Source organism: Sarcophilus harrisii, chromosome 2, assembly GCF_902635505.1.
Source record: "Sarcophilus harrisii chromosome 2, mSarHar1.11, whole genome shotgun sequence".
NCBI classification, from domain to species: Eukaryota; Metazoa; Chordata; class Mammalia; order Dasyuromorphia; family Dasyuridae; genus Sarcophilus; species Sarcophilus harrisii.
The window spans coordinates 570,036,819-570,058,441 of NC_045427.1; the positions used below are offsets into that span (position 1 = coordinate 570,036,819).

General features: G+C 33.6%; 1 protein-coding gene across 2 annotated transcripts; it reads right to left on the bottom strand.

The window, feature by feature from the left end:
* Nucleotides 1–1,824: 1,824 nt before the first annotated feature.
* Nucleotides 1,825–21,590, bottom strand: DCLRE1A (DNA cross-link repair 1A). Of its 2 annotated transcripts, XM_023495782.2 has the most exons (10): nt 21,140–21,590; nt 19,597–20,765; nt 14,078–15,742; nt 12,875–13,008; nt 12,401–12,519; nt 11,460–11,603; nt 9,601–9,746; nt 8,421–8,575; nt 3,621–3,762; nt 1,825–2,565 (listed from the first exon to the last, which is right to left on the bottom strand). In XM_023495782.2, exons 2-10 carry the CDS (start codon nt 20,042–20,044, stop codon nt 2,405–2,407), a joined length of 3,114 nt encoding a protein of 1,037 aa, XP_023351550.1. In that variant the 5' UTR covers nt 20,045–20,765; nt 21,140–21,590; the 3' UTR covers nt 1,825–2,404. The 2 variants fall into 2 exon arrangements, with proteins under 2 accessions (XP_023351550.1, XP_031811734.1); XM_031955874.1 differs by lacking the exon at nt 11,460–11,603 and having other exon boundaries at nt 2,366–2,565.
* Between the last annotated feature and the right edge of the window lie 33 nt (nt 21,591–21,623).

The window sequence follows — 21,623 nt, forward strand, 5'->3', positions numbered from 1 at the left end:
GAATTGGCTGTTAACATATAATCAAAGAGGAACATCAAAGGATATGGATAAAAGATATAGTAAGGAATTATAGAGCAGGAAGAGTAAATGGGCTGATCATGTGGCAAAGGATGACAAATGGACAAAGTAATTCAGTGGCATTTTTCTGTCAGGAGAAATCAAGAAAGACCTTCAGTATGGTGGGTGGACTTCCTATGGTGACACAGGATGCATGAGACTTCCACAAGACAGGCAGGTATGGATGGATTGAGATCTGTACCATCAGAACTTCAAATTACAATCATGGAAATGAGTGAATCTAAACACTTTATTTGTCTAACATTTTAAATCAAGCTCAGTTCAAATAAACTCTAGGAGAGTTTTTATCCACATCTGCTTCTTTAAACAAATAATGCTTCTTTAAATAGTCTCATACTATAGCAAACAGAATGAGGATACTTGGGTTTTCATGTAAAAATCAGGAGTCAATCAAATTCTATTTAAATTCCTTTATTTGGCAGCAAATGTATCTCTAGTGATTATGTGGTAACCCCTAGTCCACCCTAGGGAGAGAAAGGAAATCTACACATAAAACATACATGCCCAAGGGAGAGTTCTTAAAAAGTATTCTTTACACTTAGTTGGAGATGGGAGTCGTTTACTTTGGGCCTCCAGATGAGGTCCAGATTAGGGAGTTATCACAATTCTCCAAGTTGGGCTGTGGGGAAGAGGCAGGTTAACAGCTGCAAAGCTGGCTTCTCAGCTTTTCTTTTTGTGTAAGAAAAATTTCCTTTTCTGGTCTGTGTTAGAAACGCTCCTTCCTTTTGTGGAACTTCTAGGACAACATCTGGTATAACAAAGTATGATTTCCTATCTGAAATGTTTCCTGCTAACGTGTGTATGTGTAAAGCATATAGTCATTGTGGCCCAGATGGACACTTATCTATGAAGCAACTGAAGAAAAAAAAAAAAATGGAAATGTTTTTAGTTGGTTTTTTAGAGGTAAAAGCAAAGATCAAGGCATTCGGATATTGTGATATATAATTCCAGGTACGAGAGAGGTGTAGGCTGGGGCAGTTCTGAACTGCAGTGGACTACCTAGATCATATGTTCACACCGAGCTGAAGGGTAAAGAGACACTAAATCACTTAGAGAAGGAAATATAAGGCCAGGTTGTTAGGGAAGTAGGTCAAAACACCTATGCTGAATAGAGGGTTCAGGTCTATACAACATGGGGAGATTCAGCATTTCTTAAAAAAAAAAAAAAAAAAATCAAAGAATAATTAACTTTCAGGATTCATGCCAATTATCTACAGAGTGTCAGAATGACATTAAGTTGTTCTTTCAAGTGAGGAATCAAAGGCCTCTCTGAGGTGTTGACAGTTCTTTGGATTTTTTTTCTTTCTTTTTTTTTTTTAAGATCCTATATATGAAATTCTAATTCAGATCCTATAAGGAAAGGAGAACTTCTAATACATGAAGATCCCTCATCAATAAAGCAATGAATAAATATGCACATGTATGTATATATTTGATAGCAAGTAATACTGATTCACTTACATTCCTCAGAGTAAGGAAGATGAGCACTCAAAATGACAACATTCTAAATAGTAAAACTATAATCTTATACATATAAGGGGATATTCAACTACCACAAGCAGACATTATATAAAACATGGAAGAATTCAAAATTTTGTTAGACTAATACTATTCCATATTTTTACTTTTTATTGTGTGAATGTAGAAAAAGCCTAGTCTAAAAACTATTTTCATAAAGCAAAAAAGAAAATCACCAATTTTAATCACCAAAGGCCCCTCCCCCAAGAACAACAAACACCTTAGCTCATTTTATTTATTTTAAAAATATATAAAATGCTATAAAAGTTCCATCTTGTAAAAAATGGAATGAATTTTATCATAACATTCAGTACTACATGTAATAACTAATTCATAATACTTTCAGCCTGGTGTACATTTTGTTGTACCTCATTTTTGTCATATATGGCCTAAATCACTCCCAGGAAGTTATTTGGAAATGAAGACAATTATGCATTCATCTATACAAGTCAGACAGAATCCTAAGGAAGAGTTACAAAAAAAAAGAGAAGGTACTTGAAAAATGGACAATAGTCTGCTCTTGCTGTTTTCTCACAGGCTACAGGCAACAGAATTTAAGAAAGCTTTAGAGTGGAAAATCATTTTCATTCTCATTGAAGATTCAGTGGCAGCCAGTCAGCATACTGTATATTTTATTGCAAATGTAAATTATGAGAAAATAAGCCTCATATCAAAAAATTATGGCTATTTATGTGCTTTTTAAATAAAGTGCATGTATATTCATAGGGGAGGCAACTTAGATGCTAAAAGGAAAAAAAAAATACACATGTGGGGTTGAATAATTTAAGCTCATTTTTCAGTCTTTTAATCAATAGCCAGCTTCATGCTTCCATTCATTAAAATACTTCTCCATTGTATTCCTGAATTTCCAGGAACCAACATTTACTGTAGGTATGATTTTTTGTGGCTTTAGCCACTGGACAAAGCGTTTCATTTCCAGATAACTGCTGTGTTCACTGTAAGGAATTCCTGCAATACAAAAAAGAAAATGGTTGTTGCTTTATTAAAGTCACAATAACCACAAATAAATTTTGCATGAAAGAAACTTTTTAAAAATGTCAAAATCTTTTGCCAACCTTAATGATTTATATTTCCCATTATAGGTAAAAAAGATAAATTTACTAGCAAACTAGAACTAATGTATATCTTTGCTATAAGTATACATGATAGTCACTTTTATTTGGATTTTCTTAACTGGGTCCTTTTTTCTCATTCTAAGATACTCATTGGATAGCTTTTTCTTCAGAATTCTATTTTTGGTCTATAGATTCTAAGTTTTTGAGACAAACTATGGAAGACAAGAAGAGGGCTTGAAAAATCTTGATTTTTGCCAGTTAAAAGAAGAAGAAAAAAGAGACAAATAGAAAGCTGCTCTTTCCTATTACTAGCAGGCCAATGATTGTGTAGAGGAGTGTAATCACTTTGGAAAACTGGAGTCTAAAATTAGAAATTAAGTTCTTAGAAGCCAACAGGGCCCCTCTCAAATGAGCCCATTGATATACAAAAGAAACTTTTGCTTAAGCTTACTTTTTACTGAAGAATTACTTTGGAGGTAAAAACAAAAACAAAAACTGGGAAATTAAGACTAAAAATAACCCTAATGACAAAGGTCTGTTATTGACACTTTCCTGCTTTTCATAACCCTCCCTGCCCCACCTCCTCTACCCCCCATCCCCCAACACATCTGCCCAACTTCTGGACTATATGATTGCCCATTAAGAGTTTTTACATTTCCCTTAAAGTATACTATCAGTGGCAAAAATCAGGATTGAAGTATTATTTCTAATATTTAATTCTACAGTAGATAAGAGATTCCTTCACATCATCAAGTAATTTTATAAAATTTACCAGGCATTTTTTTTGATTACCAGAGATTATAGTTTATATAGTATACTCGTATTGAACAGAAAAAACCTTGAAATACTAGCAATTAATGTATTAATTTTTAATAAATCTTGTTTTCAACCTCTGGTAAATTGTAAAATCAGCATGGATATGAAAAATGGGAGTTTAAACACTTATACCATATATTGAAATATTTCCTTTGGTTTGGGGAACAATATCTGCTAAAGAGCCAAACTTCTCAGAATGTGTCCACCCTGTAGGTCGGAAAGCCAAAATGTTTTCATATTTCCCACCATATTTGTTCAAATGGTTCTGCAAACCCTGTCAAATAAAAACAACATAATGACCAATGGTATAAGTTGATGAAATATGAAATTATTATAAAAATTTAAAAGTTATACTATATTAAAACAATAAATCAATAGGAAATTTTCATTTTTTCACACATTAAATGTCAAGTAGCAACAATTAAGTAATGCTTCTAACAATGTACCAAAATATTCTTTGCTATTTATTTAGCTGAATCTAAACATTTAAGTCTGAGAATAGACTTGAAAAGATGGAAAGATATTACAAATAAATTCAGAGAACATATTTAGAGTTAGAAAAATCCTTATTGTTCATCTAGTTCAATACCTAAGGACCAGATAAAGACAATAAGGATCAATCTATTTACCAAGTGTCATGCCTTTGTAGTAGGAATAAAAAGAAAATTGCTTTGAAAGAGCCCATATTCTAACTGGAGGAGACAACATAACATTGAAGAGTTTCACTCAAGGAAAATCTAGTAGTTTTTAGGGGCATGAAGCATGATTAATAACAAGGCCCGAGTGTTGATATAGAACAATTTTAGGAAAGGAGAGCCTAATGGGATCTGGGTAGGCCTAAAGGCGTAAGAGACAATGCACATTAGGCAAATGTAAAAAAATTACATAATGAAAAAAAATGAGTAAGAATAAATCACAAAAGAAAAGACAAAAGAATTATCAGAATTTCATACACATAATAATGATAAACATACATTTAAAAGAGATCGAGCATACTCAAAAATATACATATCCAAATTAATAGAAAATAAAATGAGATCTTAACTCAGTTTCAGAAAATAAAAATGAACAAAGCAAAAAAGGAAAATCTCCCACATATGACATAGTATTTAATCTAAGTTTTAAAGGAAACCAAGGATTTCAAGAGGCAAAAAGAGAGGGAGAAAATGGAAAAAAAGCCAGAAAAAAAAATTAAGAAAAATGGGAGATGAAGAGAGAAGGGAAAAGAAGGGCATAGTACATATGGAAAGAAGTCGTAGAAAATTGGAAAGGCAGGAAGAAGTCAAGTTGTAAAGGAAATGCTAGACATTTGATTTTGGAAGTAATAAGGAGCTACTAGAGGTTTTGGAAGAGGAAGGAAGGGGACAATCTGGCATTTTGGTTTATGCCTATACAAGCTATAGATTTTCTCTCTCTAGAGGTCTTCAAAAAAAGACTAAATTACTGCTTTTATCACATGTGTAGTAGGAGAGGCCCTTTTCTAGTTATGGGTTGGACCAGGTGACCACTGAAGCCCCTTTTGATTCTAAAATCCTGTGGTTCTGATTCCATATCTTAGTTTATGGATATATGAATGCCAGTGTACACACATACATACATACATACACACACACCAGTATATCTTTTTATACCTATATGTGCATTTTCAGCATTTATTTCTGCATTGTTTTATAGCACTTCCTACTATAAGTCATCAAATTCCAGAGTCCATAGACCAAAGGTCATCTATCACCTTAGCCATTTAACCAGTCTACTACTGCTTGCTGCTACTAAAAAATTCACCAGAAAATTCACTCAGAGGTCACGTGTGTCTCTAACACCCCTTCGGTAATTCTCATTTTTAACTGTTTAGAGTATGAAGTATTACAATAATACGCCAACACTAGAATACTGGCACTAAAAAGATGGGCCTCTGTTTCAGGAAGCAGTTTGGGGTTGTGGAGAAATTTTATAATTTCTCCAAGATAATCCAGCCTGCTCTCTCTCTTGCTTAATTCTGGACTCACCTTAGGTCATCTGGTCACAGTGCCTGTCTAAGATACATACACAAACACAATTTCTAAAGATTTTCTATCTATCTGCACAACCTATTCTGTTGAGGCATTTTTCATCCATTTGTTTGTTTTTTCCTAGATGGATGGTTAGGGAAAACTCATGAATGATTAAAGGTCTCATTCATGAGGCTTAGTGATGTTCTGGGGCTTAAAAGCAGAATATCTAGAAACATTGGAAAACTTCATAAATTAAAAGAAGCCATACTATACATGGAAAATGATTAGATCTCCACTCCAACAGGGTAAGAATACTGTATTTAGCATTTATCTTTGTTTTATGCCTTGTATCAATGATCAGATGATCAAAAAAGGTTATCTTCCTTATTAAATCTTTCAAGGAATCCTACATACTTTTGATATATTTAAGACAGACACTTTGTTGAAAAATAATTTCTATGCTAGTATTTTGTCCTAACTAATCAAATGCTCTTGGAGAATAGTCAATAAATGATACATATAGTATGATTTTGCATCATCTCATTTTTTAGTCTACTGTAAAATGGTAAAGAAAGGGATCAGGGCAGTTAAATGGTACAGTGGATATCATGATGAGCTTGGAGTCAGGAAGACATCTTCCTGAATTGAAATCTAGTCTCAGATACTTTACTAGATGACTCTGGGTGAGTCACTTAACCTTGTTTGCCTCAGCTTCTCCATCTATAAAATGAGTTGAAGAAGGAAATGGCCAACCACTCTAGTATCTTTGCCAAGAAAACTTCAAATAGAGTCAAAAGAAGTCAGACATGACTGAAAAAGGATGACAAAAAGGTGTGGTCTATTATGTCTACCTGTTTCCTGCTACTATTCCCTCATCAAACTCTTGATGCATGTACAGATTTATGCTCATAACATTTTATATAGAGGAGGAAGCTGACAAATAGGTTGCTGATACTCTCTTAGGTTGCTGTTTTATCTTCTATAATCTGTTATAAAATGGTTTGGCACATGTCAGTAGGCATATTTCTCAGTTTCCAAAGACTTGTGTAAAAATACAAGTTAATATTTTACCACATTCATTTATCACTAGGCTTATAGTCAAGAGGTAGTGGTAAACCACAGAATATATATTTGAATTTCAAGAGGTTTGACCTAGATAACATGCACAGAAGGTATTTGCACTGTTTAAAAGATATGCTTACCCTCTAGATACAAGTTTGCCTTTTTAAAAATACCACCATTTTTAATGCAATGGAACAAACTGGATAAAATGTAGTAATTATCATGAAAAGGTATGATATGCCTTTTCATTATTGTTTTGTAGAGTCATCATAAAATTACTAAATTGGAAGTGATATAAGAGGTCACTAAATCCAATCCATACCTGAACAAGACATTCTCCCCTACATCTTACATGCCTGATGAGTGGCCATGTAGTCTTTTCCTTGAAGAAATTAAGTGAGAGGGAATCCATTATTTCACTCTGGGATAAGATGATCTATTAAGTCGTTTCCCCTTAAATCAAGCCTAAATTTGCCTTTTTAAAGCTACCAACTCATGCTTATAATTCTGCCCTGTAGGGGAAGCAGAACAGCTCAAATCTACCCTCTATACAAAAGCCCTTTAAATACTGGGAGACAGTTATCATATCATCTCTAATTTTTACATCTTCAGGCCAAACATCATCCATGTCAAATGGCAGAAAGTGTCATCCAAATCTAATGAACTTGCCAGAAGTGATATATAACAACAAAAACTAATCATGTAGTATGCCATGAAGAATGCATAGGTAAATGCAAAAGGCTACACATAAAACTATTTGTAGACAATGCCCAGTAAATACCGGTGAATATGGGAACTATGAAGAAAAGATTAAAATTTAAATGCAGACTAAGTAACATAATAACAATACTAAATAGATCAAAGAATAAATCAGATTCAATAAATAAATTAAAGCAATACTTTAAAAAAAATTAGATCTCAAGTCTAATACAGTGATTAACTTTGATCCCAGAAATTTAATAAATGACATGTATCACCTTTTTCTCAGAAAGACAGTGAATTACAAATGCAGAAGCAGCTATGTATTTGTCAGGCATGATCAATGTGTCAATATGCTTCACATAACTATTTCTTTGTTACAAGTAAAAGTTCTACTATGTGAAGGATATCATTAGAAAAAAATTTTTTTTAATATTTTTTTATTTATTTATTTTTTAAATATTTTTTAAAAAGTTCTCTAAAAGACATTTAAAAAATAAGATAATGAGAACCTGGAGTTAATATATCATGGAAGCCAACCTGGAATGGAACTTTTAAGAAGTATCACTTTCAAGATATGACCCATAGAACAAAATACTTCTCAAAACCAACAGGTCATTCCTAAAATTAGATTAAATAGAAAAAGGGTTATGTCTTTTTGAAGGTAACTTTGATTAATGCGCCCAAGATTTCAAAAATATGTTTATAAATTTGGCTTAAACATTATTTGTTAATGCATTGAAATTTTTGTTTAGATTAATGAAAATCAGCTATAAAAGTGTTACCATCCACAGTAACAGAAAAATTGAATAACTAGGTCAAAAAGCATTATTTTCCTCTTCCAAAGACACAACAAAAATATTTACTTCCTTTTCATGATAAAATGACAGTGCTATAAATATAGTAGCATATATCATGATAAGTATTAATATGGTACTTACTGTAACCACCATAAAAACCGCTTCCTAAAATTCCTTTTGAAAACCTATTACTTTGGCCTAGGATAATTAAAAAGTCAAAATCTATTTTATCTTGTTTTGATTAGGTCTTTAAAAAATATATATGAATTTCATTTGCTCTTTGATCTTAAATATCAAAACACTAGATATGAATAAAGTTTGGCATGTGAAAAGCTCTCAAGATATATTAGTACATAACAGGTATATATTTGAAGAATTACCTTAAAATTAATTTGCATCATGGGAAGAAGGTGTACTAATGCACTACTCCAGTCTGTAGTAATGAGAGAATTAACTTCTTGAAGCTCTAAGCACTGTAGTGTTTTGTACTTTTCCTGGGACATGCTTACTTTGGAACCCAAAACATCGGCAATTGCTATAAAAAAAAGGGAAGATGAGAAATAATGAAATTATATTATTTGATTAGAATAACTAACTTGAAATTAAAACAATTTTTAAAAACTCAGAAATGCATAATTTTTTTAACATCACCTCAGGGAAAAAAACTAAAGAAACTTGTTAGATAAATTACATGAAGTAAATCGTTGGAAAGGCAAAAAAGACTTTGTTAAAGGGATGAAATGTGATTAAGAATGCAGATAACATAAAACCTAAGAGTTAGAAGGAGGCACAGAGACTCCTAGTTCAATTCATACTTGAATAAGAAGTTCCTCTTTAATATTAATGACTAATAATAGTTATTCAAACTTTTCCTAAAGACTTCCAATGAGGGGAAAATGTTTATTATCTTGAAGGTATCCTGTTTTATTTCTAAATAACTTAATTCTTAAAGAAGTTTTTCCGTACCTCAAACCTGTCTCTTCATAATTCCTGTTAGCCTGAATGACCTTGAATTTTAAAAAGTCATCTAATTATTTCACCCCTCAATTTTATTAACTAAAAATTATACCTTGGGCATTTTAGAAGGACTAACAGATAAAGAATTCATTTTACAAAATACTAAAAGTAATACAATAATTATCAAAAGATTCTACCGACTGCAAAAATGATTGAAGAAACAAAAAAAGTTGTAACTTCATTAACTAACTTAGTTTTAATTCTCTAATATGGAGGAAAAGAGTTAAATAATAATCATCTTAAGAAATATGAAGACTTTTCATATCTTTCAGAAAAATTAAATGCTAATGGAGTATGAGTGTTCTCAAAGAAGCTAAATATTTAATAATATTAAGAATGACAAAACATGCATCTTTAAATATGTCCACTACGCTAAACATTTTAAAGTTCAAATATATTTCATATAAATTTCATCTTTAGCTAAAAAAGTTTAAAATGCAACTATTTTGGGGAGGGGATATTTAAAAGAGAAAAGTACTACAGAAAAAGAATCAGACCATTATATAATAAGGCAAATAGATGTAGATATATGCTACCACATACCTAGGAATATTTTCTCTTTTCCAATAGAATAAGTACCACAGACAACAAGAGTGCGTGGGGATAGGGTTACTGTCTCAAAGGCAATGTTGATAGCAAACTGGATGACTTCTTGCTGTGAAGGAAAAGTATATTCTGGGCTGCAATATCTGAAATATAGAAATGGGATACATATATTAATAGAATAACTGTGTCATTAAGCAGTATGCTGTTTTAGCAAATGAACACCCAAAACTACATATAAGCAGTTGTATAGTATACTAATATCACTGCAGTTTTCTTAATTACCTGCTGCTTTTCCATTTGTACTCAGCTATAGAAATTTAGTTCAATTCAGACATTATAAAGCACTATATAAAAGGTACTGGTATAAATGCTAGGTAATTTCTGGCCAAATTCTAAACTTTTAATACTTTTTCTTGCTGATATACTATTAACCATTCAGAAACTCTTTGAAAAGAAAATGCTATTTATTTTTCATTTCTTTTAATTACTTTTGGATGAAAAACTCAAATTATTTTGGATATAGTTCAAGAATCAATGAACTTTAATAAAAAAAAAAAGTAAATGAATTATAGAATGATTTTGATGCCTTATTATATCATAGAGCTTACTAACATTTATGCCAGTACAACAATGCCAGGTATGGTAGCTCTACTAAATAAAAAAGGTATACGTATGAACCTGACTCTTGACCTCCTAAGCCTAAATTCCTTAAGGACATGAAATGTTTTCATTCACTTCTGCTCTCAGGCAATTCTCCTCTTCTTGTATCCTTGTATCGCTTGTTTTTTTTTTTTGTTTTTTTTTTTTTTTTGCTAGAGGCCTCTGGTCTGATGTACTACTTCATGCTGGCTCCTCACCAGTACAATGAATGTTCCCTTCCCCCAGTTTCCAATACCTTTTTGTGTTATATTTCAACTTTAGAATGTAAGCTCTTTACAGGCAAGAATTATCTTGCTTGCTCATATTTGTAACTTCAGTGCTTAGCACAGATCCTCTCACAAAGTAAGTGTTTAACAAATGCTCTATTTCCAGCACTTAGCACCGTGCCTTACCCATACCATATCAAGATAAAAACTTATTAGATTAGGCTAGATTCTAATCAAGTTATCAAAGCATCTAGACAACATCCCATTTGTCCAGATAAATATAATATTATGTTTATATAGTCTATGGACTACATGGGCAGCTAGGTGGCCTGGAGTCAGAAAGATTCATCTTCTTGAGTTCAAGTTTGGCCTCAGACACTAGCTGTGTGACTCTGGGCAAATCACTTAATCCTGTTTGCCTCAGTTTCCTCATCTGTAAAATGAGCTGGAGAAATAGCAAACCATTCCAGTAGCTTTGCCAAGAAAACCACAAATGGATTCACAAAGAGTCAAACACAACTGAAAACATCTGAAAAAACAATGGACAATAAATCATTTACTATGCATTCAAACTAATGATATACCTGGGAATTTTACTTTACCAAGTACTCAAACGTCTGAATTTCAATAGTTTCACATACTCTTTAAAAAAAAATTAATAGTGTTTTATTTTTCCAAATATATGCAAAGATAGTTTGCAATATTCACCTTTGCAAAATCTTGTGTTCAAAGTTTTTCTCCCTTTCTTCTCTCCTAACCTACAATGATAGCCAGCAATCTGATATAGGTTAAACAAGTTTCATATATTCTTATAGTTTCCCAAAACAAATGTTTTTGGAATGTTTAGTTATGTTTAGTTACAAAAAAAAAAAAAAAAAAAAAATGACATTTTACAACCAATGGAGCACTCTTCAATGAAGGAGCAAAGTATTCTCACAGAATTATATTGTCACTGGAAAAAAGAGCAATACACATATAAAACTCTCTTACGTGGTGTCTAAGTAAAGTGTATGGACTTTCTGGCTGGCAAGAAGAGAATAGCGTTCCATGGAAGGATTTGCTCTGAAGTCTCCAGTGTGCAATGTAACAGTCCCATTTGGAAGATAAAAAAGGATCATAACAGCACCTGGACAACTAAATATCAAGACATTATAAATATGTACCCATTTCAGTAACAATGAATTAACATACTTCATTAACCAATCAGGAGGCAAAATTATGGTGCAGAGTAAAAAAATTTAACTCTAAGTACATTTAAAGATTATCAGCAGGAGATTTGAAAATATTCGAAATTCTGGGAAGCAAGGAGCTGGTGAGTAAAGTAAATCACAAGGAAGGAAAGTCATTATTTTTGGCCAAAAACGGACTCCTTTTAGATATCCTAAAAAGAAAATGATTGCAGTAGAGGTAGCAGGAGAGTGAAATGAACTCTTGGCTTACAATCAGAGAATTTGCATTCAAATGCCAGCTCTGCTACTTGTTCCTGAATAAGACACATAGCACCTCCAGGCCTAAATTTCTTTATCTTTAAAATGAAAATACTGGATCAGATGTTTTTTAAAAGGTTCTGACTAGTTCTAAATTTATGATGCTAGAAACAGAATTAGAAGATCTAGACAAGTCATTTTACTTCATGGAGGACTATTTTCGTTTTCTGAAAAATGTAAAATTTACATGCTTTACACACATGTATTTAAACTTGGAGGATTACTAGCAGGATTAAATATAAAAAAGTATGCAAAATGGTATATATTGTAAAGTCAAAAACATTTATTAACTGCCAACCACGTGCAAGATAGTGTGTAAAGGGCTGGGGATACAAGGAAAGCAACCTTCCGAATTGGTGAATGCTAAAAACTAGTCAAGTAATTAATTACTCTTTTCTTAACATTTGAAAAATAAGCTTATTTTGAAGTAACTTGCATACTTACTGATTAGCATCAAGCAAGACAACTTTGATACCATTTACTGTACACACAGTGTCCATTGGCAAAGGATGAAGGTATTGTTCTTGCACACAAAGCTTGTTCTTTACCAAATTGCTTGTTATCTGTAAAATAGGAAGAATTTGTTACAACTATAAGAAAAATTTTAATGAGATTAAGGTTCTTCATCAAACTTGCATCCAAATTCTTTAGAGGATATAAGAAGTAAATGCTCAAAAGTATTGAATTGGTAATTAAGAGGTTCAGAGCCCAGCACCAATCATTATACTAACAGCCTAATACTACAATTAGTGACTGCTTTAAAGAGTTTAGAGATCAAAAAGTAGGAAATTTTTAGTCATTTCCTTTCAGGAATGTGTAAAAGTTCAATTATTTCTTCATTCAAGTTGTTTATATGGTTATAGATATTTTACAAATTCTTTCATGTTACTCTTAGATAATAATTTTTCATCCTCTTACCTTACTACAATAAACTGGAAATGTAAATTTTTTTGACAAGCCAGCATAATGATCCGAATGAAAATGTGTGAGGAAATAGGCTGTACAGCCCTCTATTGCTCCATATTGAAAGGCATCAACAGTAAAGGTAGTTCCTAAAAGTCAAAAAAAAAAAAAAATTGCAAGTAGAAAATATCTTACTCTCAGTTCTTCAGCCTGTTTCTAATCAGTTGCCCTGATTTACCAAAAGTCCCAAGTACTGTAGAAAATACAAGAAATGATGACATTCTTGGGCAAAATAATTCTATTATGTAGAATGCAAAGTATGTTGTAAAAGCTTTCTTGTAAATAACTGCATAAAATAAGGCAAAGTGTTAAGATCCTAGTGAATTTTTAAATATAATACTTATATTAATATTTATACTTATGAAAATCTTTTGCTTCTAGGATAATTGACAAAAGAATATTAAGTTCTTATATCTAATGAGCATTAACACTCTGAAAAATTGACTCTCAGGCAAATAACTTCACAAAATGTGCCTATTGCTTCAATATTAATGTGTAGTATGAAAATTTAGGGCTGATTCTACCATGAAAGTATATTAACTTTGTTCTAAAATAAAATGGCTCTATGATGTACACAAATCATACATACACACTCAAGACTAAAATATAAACATAGAATAGCATAGTGACAAAGATCTAATGCTAGGAAAAACCTTAGCAGCTATATAGTACAATGTTGTCACTTTAGGATAAATACTCTGAGGTCTAGAGAGGGTGACATATAAGGTCACACAGTAACTTAGAGCTAGGTTAGGAATTAAGGATCTCTTCACTGTCAAAGCTCTTTCCATTGTATCATGCTGCCTTCATTAGACATTATTTTTTGATGGGGGTGGGTAGCTGATACCTATTATGATTGGCTTTATATTTCATTTGGATCATGAAATTATTTACTTCAATTATGTAATTCATCTGACATTTTCCTACTAAATCACCTATACTTTCGTCCCCTTTATGTGAAAAAGCAGAGAAACTTAACCATATTCTGATTTAAGAAACTATGCAATATTATATATAATATGTAGCAAAAAGATGGGAAATGTCAGGAGATATAAAGCACATAACATTATACATTTCGGAAAAAATAGGCAAAGAACCCAATGAAGCTCAAGAAAGGTGCTTGTGATTTACTTTAAATGTGTTACAATGTCAATTTACCTGGTATTTTCTTGTAGAAGGGACATTTCTTTTCCTTCAGTCCTCCTTCAGAATAACCTTTATCTTGAAACCTTTTTCTCCACTTCTGCGATCCACCTCTACCTATTTTATTTGTCAATTGTTCACCCTTATTCATGAGCTCATCAGTTTCTCTTAATTGTGTATTTTCTTCTATTATAGCTGACTTTCTAAATCTTTTTCTTCTTTGTGACCCTTCACAAGATGATTTCACAGAGGTTTCAGTTCTATTTAAGTTGTGTATGTCAAGTTCCAAATCATCCAGAGAGCCTTCCCTTTTTCTCTTGCTCTGCCCTGACTGTTTTTCATTAGGACTTGCCTTTTTTGTTCTTTTCAAAGAATTTTTCTCTGGTGTTTTCTCTTCCTTTGCTTTTGGTGGTAGCCCAAAAAACACACCTATATCCATTTGTTTTAATACTTTAGTTGATGGTCTTGTGTTTGAGTTGGGAGTACATGGCAGTAATACCTCTGTAGACATATGTGCAGTTGTTTTATTATGAAAAGCTTCCATATCTAAAACTGAAGCCTTATTACCTAGGTTACTATCCAATGCTTCCCTGCAGAAATTTATGTGATTATTCCTTTTACCATGAAAGGATGAATTAGATTCTTTTATCATTTCACTTTGAGTTGACTCAGGAGAAGTGTTTTCTTCCTTGCTTTCCAAGGACATTGACATGTCACTGTTAAGTAATTGTTGAGAAGCCCAACTGCAAACATCTGATTCTTCAGACGACATATTCCCTCTACTTGATTGGGATGACAACAGTTTTGGCTCATCAGACGCCTCTTTGTTGAATTGATATTCAGTAGAATTCAGCTCCCCAACTAAAGAAGCTGAAAAGCATTTGAAATGATTAGTACATGCTGTCTCAGAAGCCTTAATCCTCTCATTTTGGGAAACAGATTTAGACAAATCATTTAAAGAGTGGGCTATATTCAATTCTTCATCATATTTATTCTGGTTTATGGCACTTTTCATTTTCCTGAAGTCAGGCTTATAGTCCTCCTGTAAGGTTCGACAAAGTCTTCTAAACAGGATACAACTGTCATCCTCATCTTCAATGCTGCAATTTTCAGAGTTTTCAGCAATAAATAGTTCCTTTTGTGAATTCTCTAGCTGCTCCTCTATATCATAAGTTTCTTCATCACTTTGAAGAGGAGAATAGGATATTTCACAGTCGCTGAGATCAGCTTCTGGCAATGGAAGGTTCAAATGTTCTGAGCTGTTCTGTCTCTCTAATTCTTCATGAGGAAGAGGCAAACCAGAGCTCTCAAGTTTGTCATTATCAACAAATTCTGTGAACTGCATAGTCTGTTGGGATTTTGAGATGTTTGTGGAAAATGAAATCTTTTTATTAGTTTCATTTGGAGATTGAAGTTTTCTTGGACTCAATGTTATCAACAAGGGATCATTTGAAACATTTTTTGCATTCTCTGTTTGTTTCTGACACTGAGTCCATCTTTCCTCAAGGCTACAGAGAAAGCCTGATTTAGTATCATTGGAATCAAGGAGCTTGCTGCTTGACATAGAAGTTGGAGAGCTAAAACAATCATTCCCTGCTCTACTTTGAGCAAGCAGAAAATGAGCATAGCGCGTGTAATGAGAAGGAATTGTAGAAGTACAAAGAAGACCATCAGGACACTCTAAAAATTTTTTTTTGAGAGAGAAAAAAATTAGGATTGTTAGAGTAACATTTGATTATATTTGCATGTTAAATCCAGTAAAAAAAATTTTCAGTTATAAGAGCCAGTTATAAATTGGCATATTGAAACAAGTGATAGATTTAGTCAGAAAATCTGGATTCAAATCCAGATGTTCTGTTACTATGCATGTGACCTTGGGCATGTCATTTTCTCCTCTTGGTCTCAGTCTCAATTGTAAAATGAAGAGGGCTCAACTAGACGATCTTTAAGTTTCCTTATAACTCTAAATCTTACAAACCTACTTTCAGACATAAATTATTAATAAGATACACATCATTTCCCATCTCTGCATCTTCTCGTTGGCCATCCTCCACTCCCTCCTCACCTCTGCTCAAGAGTGCTTTTTGCTCATTCCACAAGTATGCCAGACATTGTGCTGGGAGGTGGTGTGTGTGTGTGTGTGTGTGTGTGTGAGGTGGTGTGTGGGTGTGTGTGTGTGTTGGTGGTGAAGGATGAGGGGTTACAAATACAAAATACGTACTTTTTTTTTTAAAGCCCAAATATAAAGTTAATACACACATGGTAGTTAAATACAAGATAATATGGGAGGTTATTAATATTGGCAAAGAGATGGAGAAAGCCCTCTTGCAGAAATTGACACCTGAGCTATTTTTTAAAGGAAAGAAAAGGACTCAAGTTGGGGGAAATAAGGAGATAATGTATTTTAGGAATGCAGGACACTGATACTGATGTGAAGAAATCAAGTACCATGAGTGAGAAAAGGCCAATTTGGCAGGATCCCAGAGAGTGGGAAGAGTCATATTCAATAATGGTGAAAAAAAAATGAGTTGGGGGCAAATTGTAAAGGGCTTTAAAAGTTAAACAGGTGAGTTTATATTTTATCTTGAAGAAAAAGAAACTGAAATTAATGAAAGGTCACAAAAAATCAAATCTGTGCTTATTAAGTAAAATGATTTTGGCAACAGCATACACGATGGACTTGAGCAGGAAGACTAGTTAGAAGTGGTTGCAATAATATATATGACAGATGATGAAGTCCTAAATGGATTTTCAATTGCACTTCCTTTAAGATGAAACTTCCACCATCTTCTGCTGGAAGCCTTTCTGGGTTCCTCCTTCCTCTCCCCCTTCCAATAAGAATATCAGTGCCCTCTCTCTCTAACTTTTCTATGTATGTATACATGAAAAACTTTATACATATAATGTACTTACTCATTTTATAATTGTGTGTCTATAAGTATTGTTTCCCTCATTAAATTGGGGGGGAGGGTGTTGGGCTCGTCCTATTCTCTTAACTTGTATCATTGGTGTGCTAATAAATGTTTACCAGTTCTCAAAAAATATCCCAAAAAGCACACAAGACACACAAGTGTAATTTGCAGTATTAATATTTTCTTCATCACTTAAGTCCAGAAAATCCACAAAACAATCAATCAATGCCTGATTTTTTGCTGTTCCCAATTTCTAATGTATCAATGTTCACAATGATAATTTACTAACAATTCCCAAGAGCTAGTTCCAGTATGATCTCTTGTATTCCTATTATCTATCACAGTTCCCTGGCACATAGTAGGGCCTTAAAAATACTTATTGATTGCATCCAATTTCCATAGTCAAAACAACAGGAATCTTTCCATTTGTGCTATTCAACTCTAATTAGAAAAGACAGACTCCAGAATTCTAAACAAAAAAAGACAGTAAATTCAAGCTTTGGCAAGATGTGATTTTAAAATATAGGCAACAATTCATTCTTCTTGTAAAAGAGAACATTGTGAAATTTAATGATTTTCTTCTCCTAGAAATTCTAGCTATAAAGATTCTTCAAAAATATAATGTTTCTTTCACTTTATATTCCTTCAAGAAGCAGCAGCATGAAATAATGAATAGAGGACGAGAATATAGTCAGAAGATCTTTTTTCAAGTCCTTTCTAAAATAAATAATAACTAAATCATGACAAAAAAAAAAGTCACTAGTCTCCTGTGTCCAAAGCAATTCTAGAAAACAGTAAATTACATTGAGTTTCCAATTTGTATTTGTGGAAGGAATTTCCACATTTGAGAGTTCTCCAGATTGCTGCAATCACAAATTCGGGCCAAAAAAAAAAAAAAAATCCTCCAAGGAAAACAACAAACAGATGCTAGCTAAATTCTCATTAATATCACTATTAAGCTGTTGAACAGGAAGCAAAGAAGAAAGTGAACAAGTATAACTGTCTTCTAGAACTGCAGAATATAAAATAAAGTTTAAGAAATTGCCAGTTTTTAATTTACAGACCAAAAGCTCTAAGAATACAGCCTAACAGCCCTAGTGTTTTAATTAGTTTAAACAAAGTTTAAGACAACAATAATTTGGGATATTGCTCTACAACATAACATTCAGCTGTGTCCAGAAATTATCCTGTATAAATCTCTGTCTACATATAGAACTAAATTAGAAATGAGGAATAAGTTTAGAATAAAATTTAACTGTTAACATTTAGGTCTTCACATTCTAGATATAATAATAGATTTATGAAAGCAGACAGTCAAAAATACTTGTAAAATATTCTGGCATATCCCAAAATTATTATAATCAGGTAAGTAACTTGCCCCAGGTCACAGAGCTAGTGTCAAGTTGTTTCTGGGGCCAAATTTGAATCCGGTACCTCTTAATTCTATCCACCTAGCTGCTCCTAAGACTTCCTTATATTAAGACTTTTCTATATCATGATAAATTCAGACTTCTTAGAAATAAAGCAATTGGTAAGTTAAAATATCAAAGGTTTTAGAAGTTTTTGTTAATTTTTTATCCTGCTTCTTTGAGTGGAAAAAAAAAAGGCATGTAAATAGCTGATGCAGATGTTTACTATAAACAATTAGATTATGGTCCAGCAATAATGACAATTGGCAATAACAAGATCTTGTAAGATTCTAAAGTGTCTTCTGAATCAAAGAATGATTATTTAAATATGGGACTCATGTTGTACCTAAATTATTAAATTCACAAGCAGGTCTGCTGATTACAGGTTACATGCCTTTAAGTAAATTAATTAACCTCTAAGGTTTTATCAGGAAGATCATATGAAATATAATGTATGTAAAACAAATTGCAAAATTTTTAGTGCTATGTAGATACTATCTGTTACCTTACATCTTATTTAGGTTCAGACTTTTTTGGCCCATGTATCCCTTGGGTAGACTGGTAAAATCTACTGACCAGAATATTTTTAAATGCATAAAATAAAATACATTGGATTACAAATGAAAACAATGATACTGAAATAACCTTACCAATTATTTAAACTGTTCATAGACTAGAGTCTGTTAAAAAATAATTACTTGCTCAAGTTCACATAAGTATGAGAGTTAATAATTTGACAGTGAAATTGGTAATGTTTTGTTGCCTCTGCATCTGAAATCTTATTAGAATTTTCCTTCTACATATTTTATCATGGTGTATACACCATGCACATTTACTGATTTCAAAGCCAAAATACTTACACTTTAAATGTTTTTATGAAATTATATGGTAGATGTGAGGAATTAAAAAAAAAAAAAAAACCTTTAAAAGCTTCCTTACAAAATTATTCCTGTTTATACCTTTCTTCACAGGAGAAGAAATCACTTTATTTACCTTTATTAAATCTTTTAAACTGTATCTTTAACAAATCTCAAGGAAAAAAAAATATTCCTGGGTCTCATCTTCCTTCTTCACTATAATCCATTTATAGTATCGTTCATATCCATCCTGGAGTCCCAAAAAGCTCATTTAATTTTCGTTAATTAATGTATATTTAGCACATCTCATCATTTTGGTCGTTTACAAATCATTTTCCTTCACTGTAAAAGCTTACCTCTTGTTGAGGATTGTTGAGCATCCAAACATTCAGAAACATGCCACCGAGGTGTCTGACCCAGCAGTAAGGAAAAAGGCATTTGGCAGCTAGGACAGTATCCACTGTAAACTGGATGCTGTTTTGTTGGGGTTAATTTTTTATTTGTCTTTCCAACTTTTGCTTTTGTAGTTACTTTACCCAGGGACTGCTGAATATTACTGGCACTATTTAGATTAGGTTCAGACACAAGTGTCTGAGAACCTCTTTCTCCTAAATACAATTCATCATTTTTAGGTTTTCCCTTAACTTTCACAGCTCTTTTGACTTTACTTTCACATCCTTTTAATTTGCAGTTACCATTTGTTGCTTTTTGAACAGAATTAGAAACATCTGAGTTCCCCAATTTTGGTTTTCTTATGGATTTATATTCCCAGATATCTTCTTCCAATAAGTTTTCTTCTGACATGATAAAGCAGTAGTGTCATCAAAACAAGACCAAACTTGGATGAAACGGGAGTTCAAATTTTGATACAAAATTACTGCATTTGCAATTTTTGTCTTTTTTTTTTTTAAAGAAAAGGACAAAAATTAAATTCACTTTAAAAGCTTCAAGTTTTAAAAATGATTAGTGTGTTAGCTTCAGAAAAGAAACTGCTTCAAAGAAAAACTGCAGTAGTTTTCTGCTTCAAAAAAAAAAAAAAAAAAACTGCAGGAAAATTTATGCCACAATAAAATTTTAAAGGTTTCACATATATAATGACCAATTATTTGTGGTTGCTGGTTCATTCTGATCGTTAACCAGAGTTGTTGTAAATAAGAAAAACATAGTCCTAAATGTAATAAATTAGAACTATTTCCAAATTCAAGCGCTTAAGAGTATTTCAAAATTCCTAGGCATTAAATTATGCCAAAATTCACTATTTCAACATACAAATAGTGTTGTAATAGGGACGTCCCTATTGTACCAAGTGAATATAGGTCTAAAATACTTAACACAAAGCTTGGTTGTTTTTTTCTCCTAGTTAACTGGTGCAAGAGCTGTTCCAAAAAGGAAACGACCCTATCTTTTTCGCGTTAGGATGTGGGTGACGAAGGATTCCTTGTGGCAGCACGAAATCGCATCACTATCATGCAAAGCAGCAGGCACCCAAAGGACGCGGCTTCCGGGAACGATCCGGCATCTCCCACTGCACAAAGAAAAGGACGGGGGTCTGAAGGTGCGGGGACATGTCCCTAACTCTTGGTGTGCTGGGGCGCTTCGGGGCACCCTCCCCTGGCACGGCTTGGGTCCTGAATGGGAAAGAGACCAGGGGCCCGCTGGGCGCCCAGGGTGCAGGGCCTGGCACTAAGGGAGGTGAGACAAGAGCCCCCCAGGAGTGAGCCAGCGCTCAGTCCTTTATCGGTCCAAGAGCCCGGCCCTTAGGGATTGTGCGGGCAGAAAGCCCAGCGGCACCCACACCTGTGCCTCCAGCGCCCGCCCCCGACCCCGCAGAGATGCAGCTGCATCCTCTCCCCCGCCCGCCTCCCCCCCGCTCGGCTTTCCCGCGGGCTCCTCACTAACCTTTCGTTCGCTCCGGTACTTTCCACACCGCGCGGAGGCAAAGACGATTCTCCCCTTCCGCTTTTGCGATTTTCCCCCCACCTCTAATTCAGAACGCGGCCTCGTCCGTTCTATTTACACCTCGATTTTTCGTAACTTTGAGCTTCTTCGGAGGCGGGAACATTTTCCCGCTCCTCCGGCCGTGTCGAATCGGCCAGTCCTAAACCGATACGGGGAGGAGGGGGGGCTTCAAAGTGAGCGCAAGGGAAATGTGGTTGCTTGAGTTCCACGACTTTGATTTAAATACGTACTTCCTTTTAAACCTCATGGGTCTGAGAGAAATCATCGACCTAGATAGGCTTTTCGGGATTGTATTTCCCGGGCCTTTTTGCCTACGAATCTGCCGTTGCGAATAATTACGTTCGGTGGCAGTGAAATGACCTAAGTAAGGGAAAGGGGTGTCCGTGTGTGTGTGTCCGACAATTTCGTGTAAAGTGATTTTTTA

What these genes read in the sequence shown, in the direction of transcription:
- DCLRE1A (XM_023495782.2), bottom strand. Translation starts at nt 20,044, where the DNA reads ATGTCAGAAGAAAACTTATTGGAAGAAGATATCTGGGAATATAAATCC. An exon ending in TGATGCAAATTAATTTTAAG is followed by an intron (nt 3,763 to 8,420) that starts GTAATTCTTCAA and finishes TTTATTTGACAG; the next exon opens with GGTTTGCAGAACCATTTGAA. An exon ending in AGGAAATATTTCAATATATG is followed by an intron (nt 2,566 to 3,620) that starts GTATAAGTGTTT and finishes TTTGTATTGCAG; the next exon opens with GAATTCCTTACAGTGAACAC.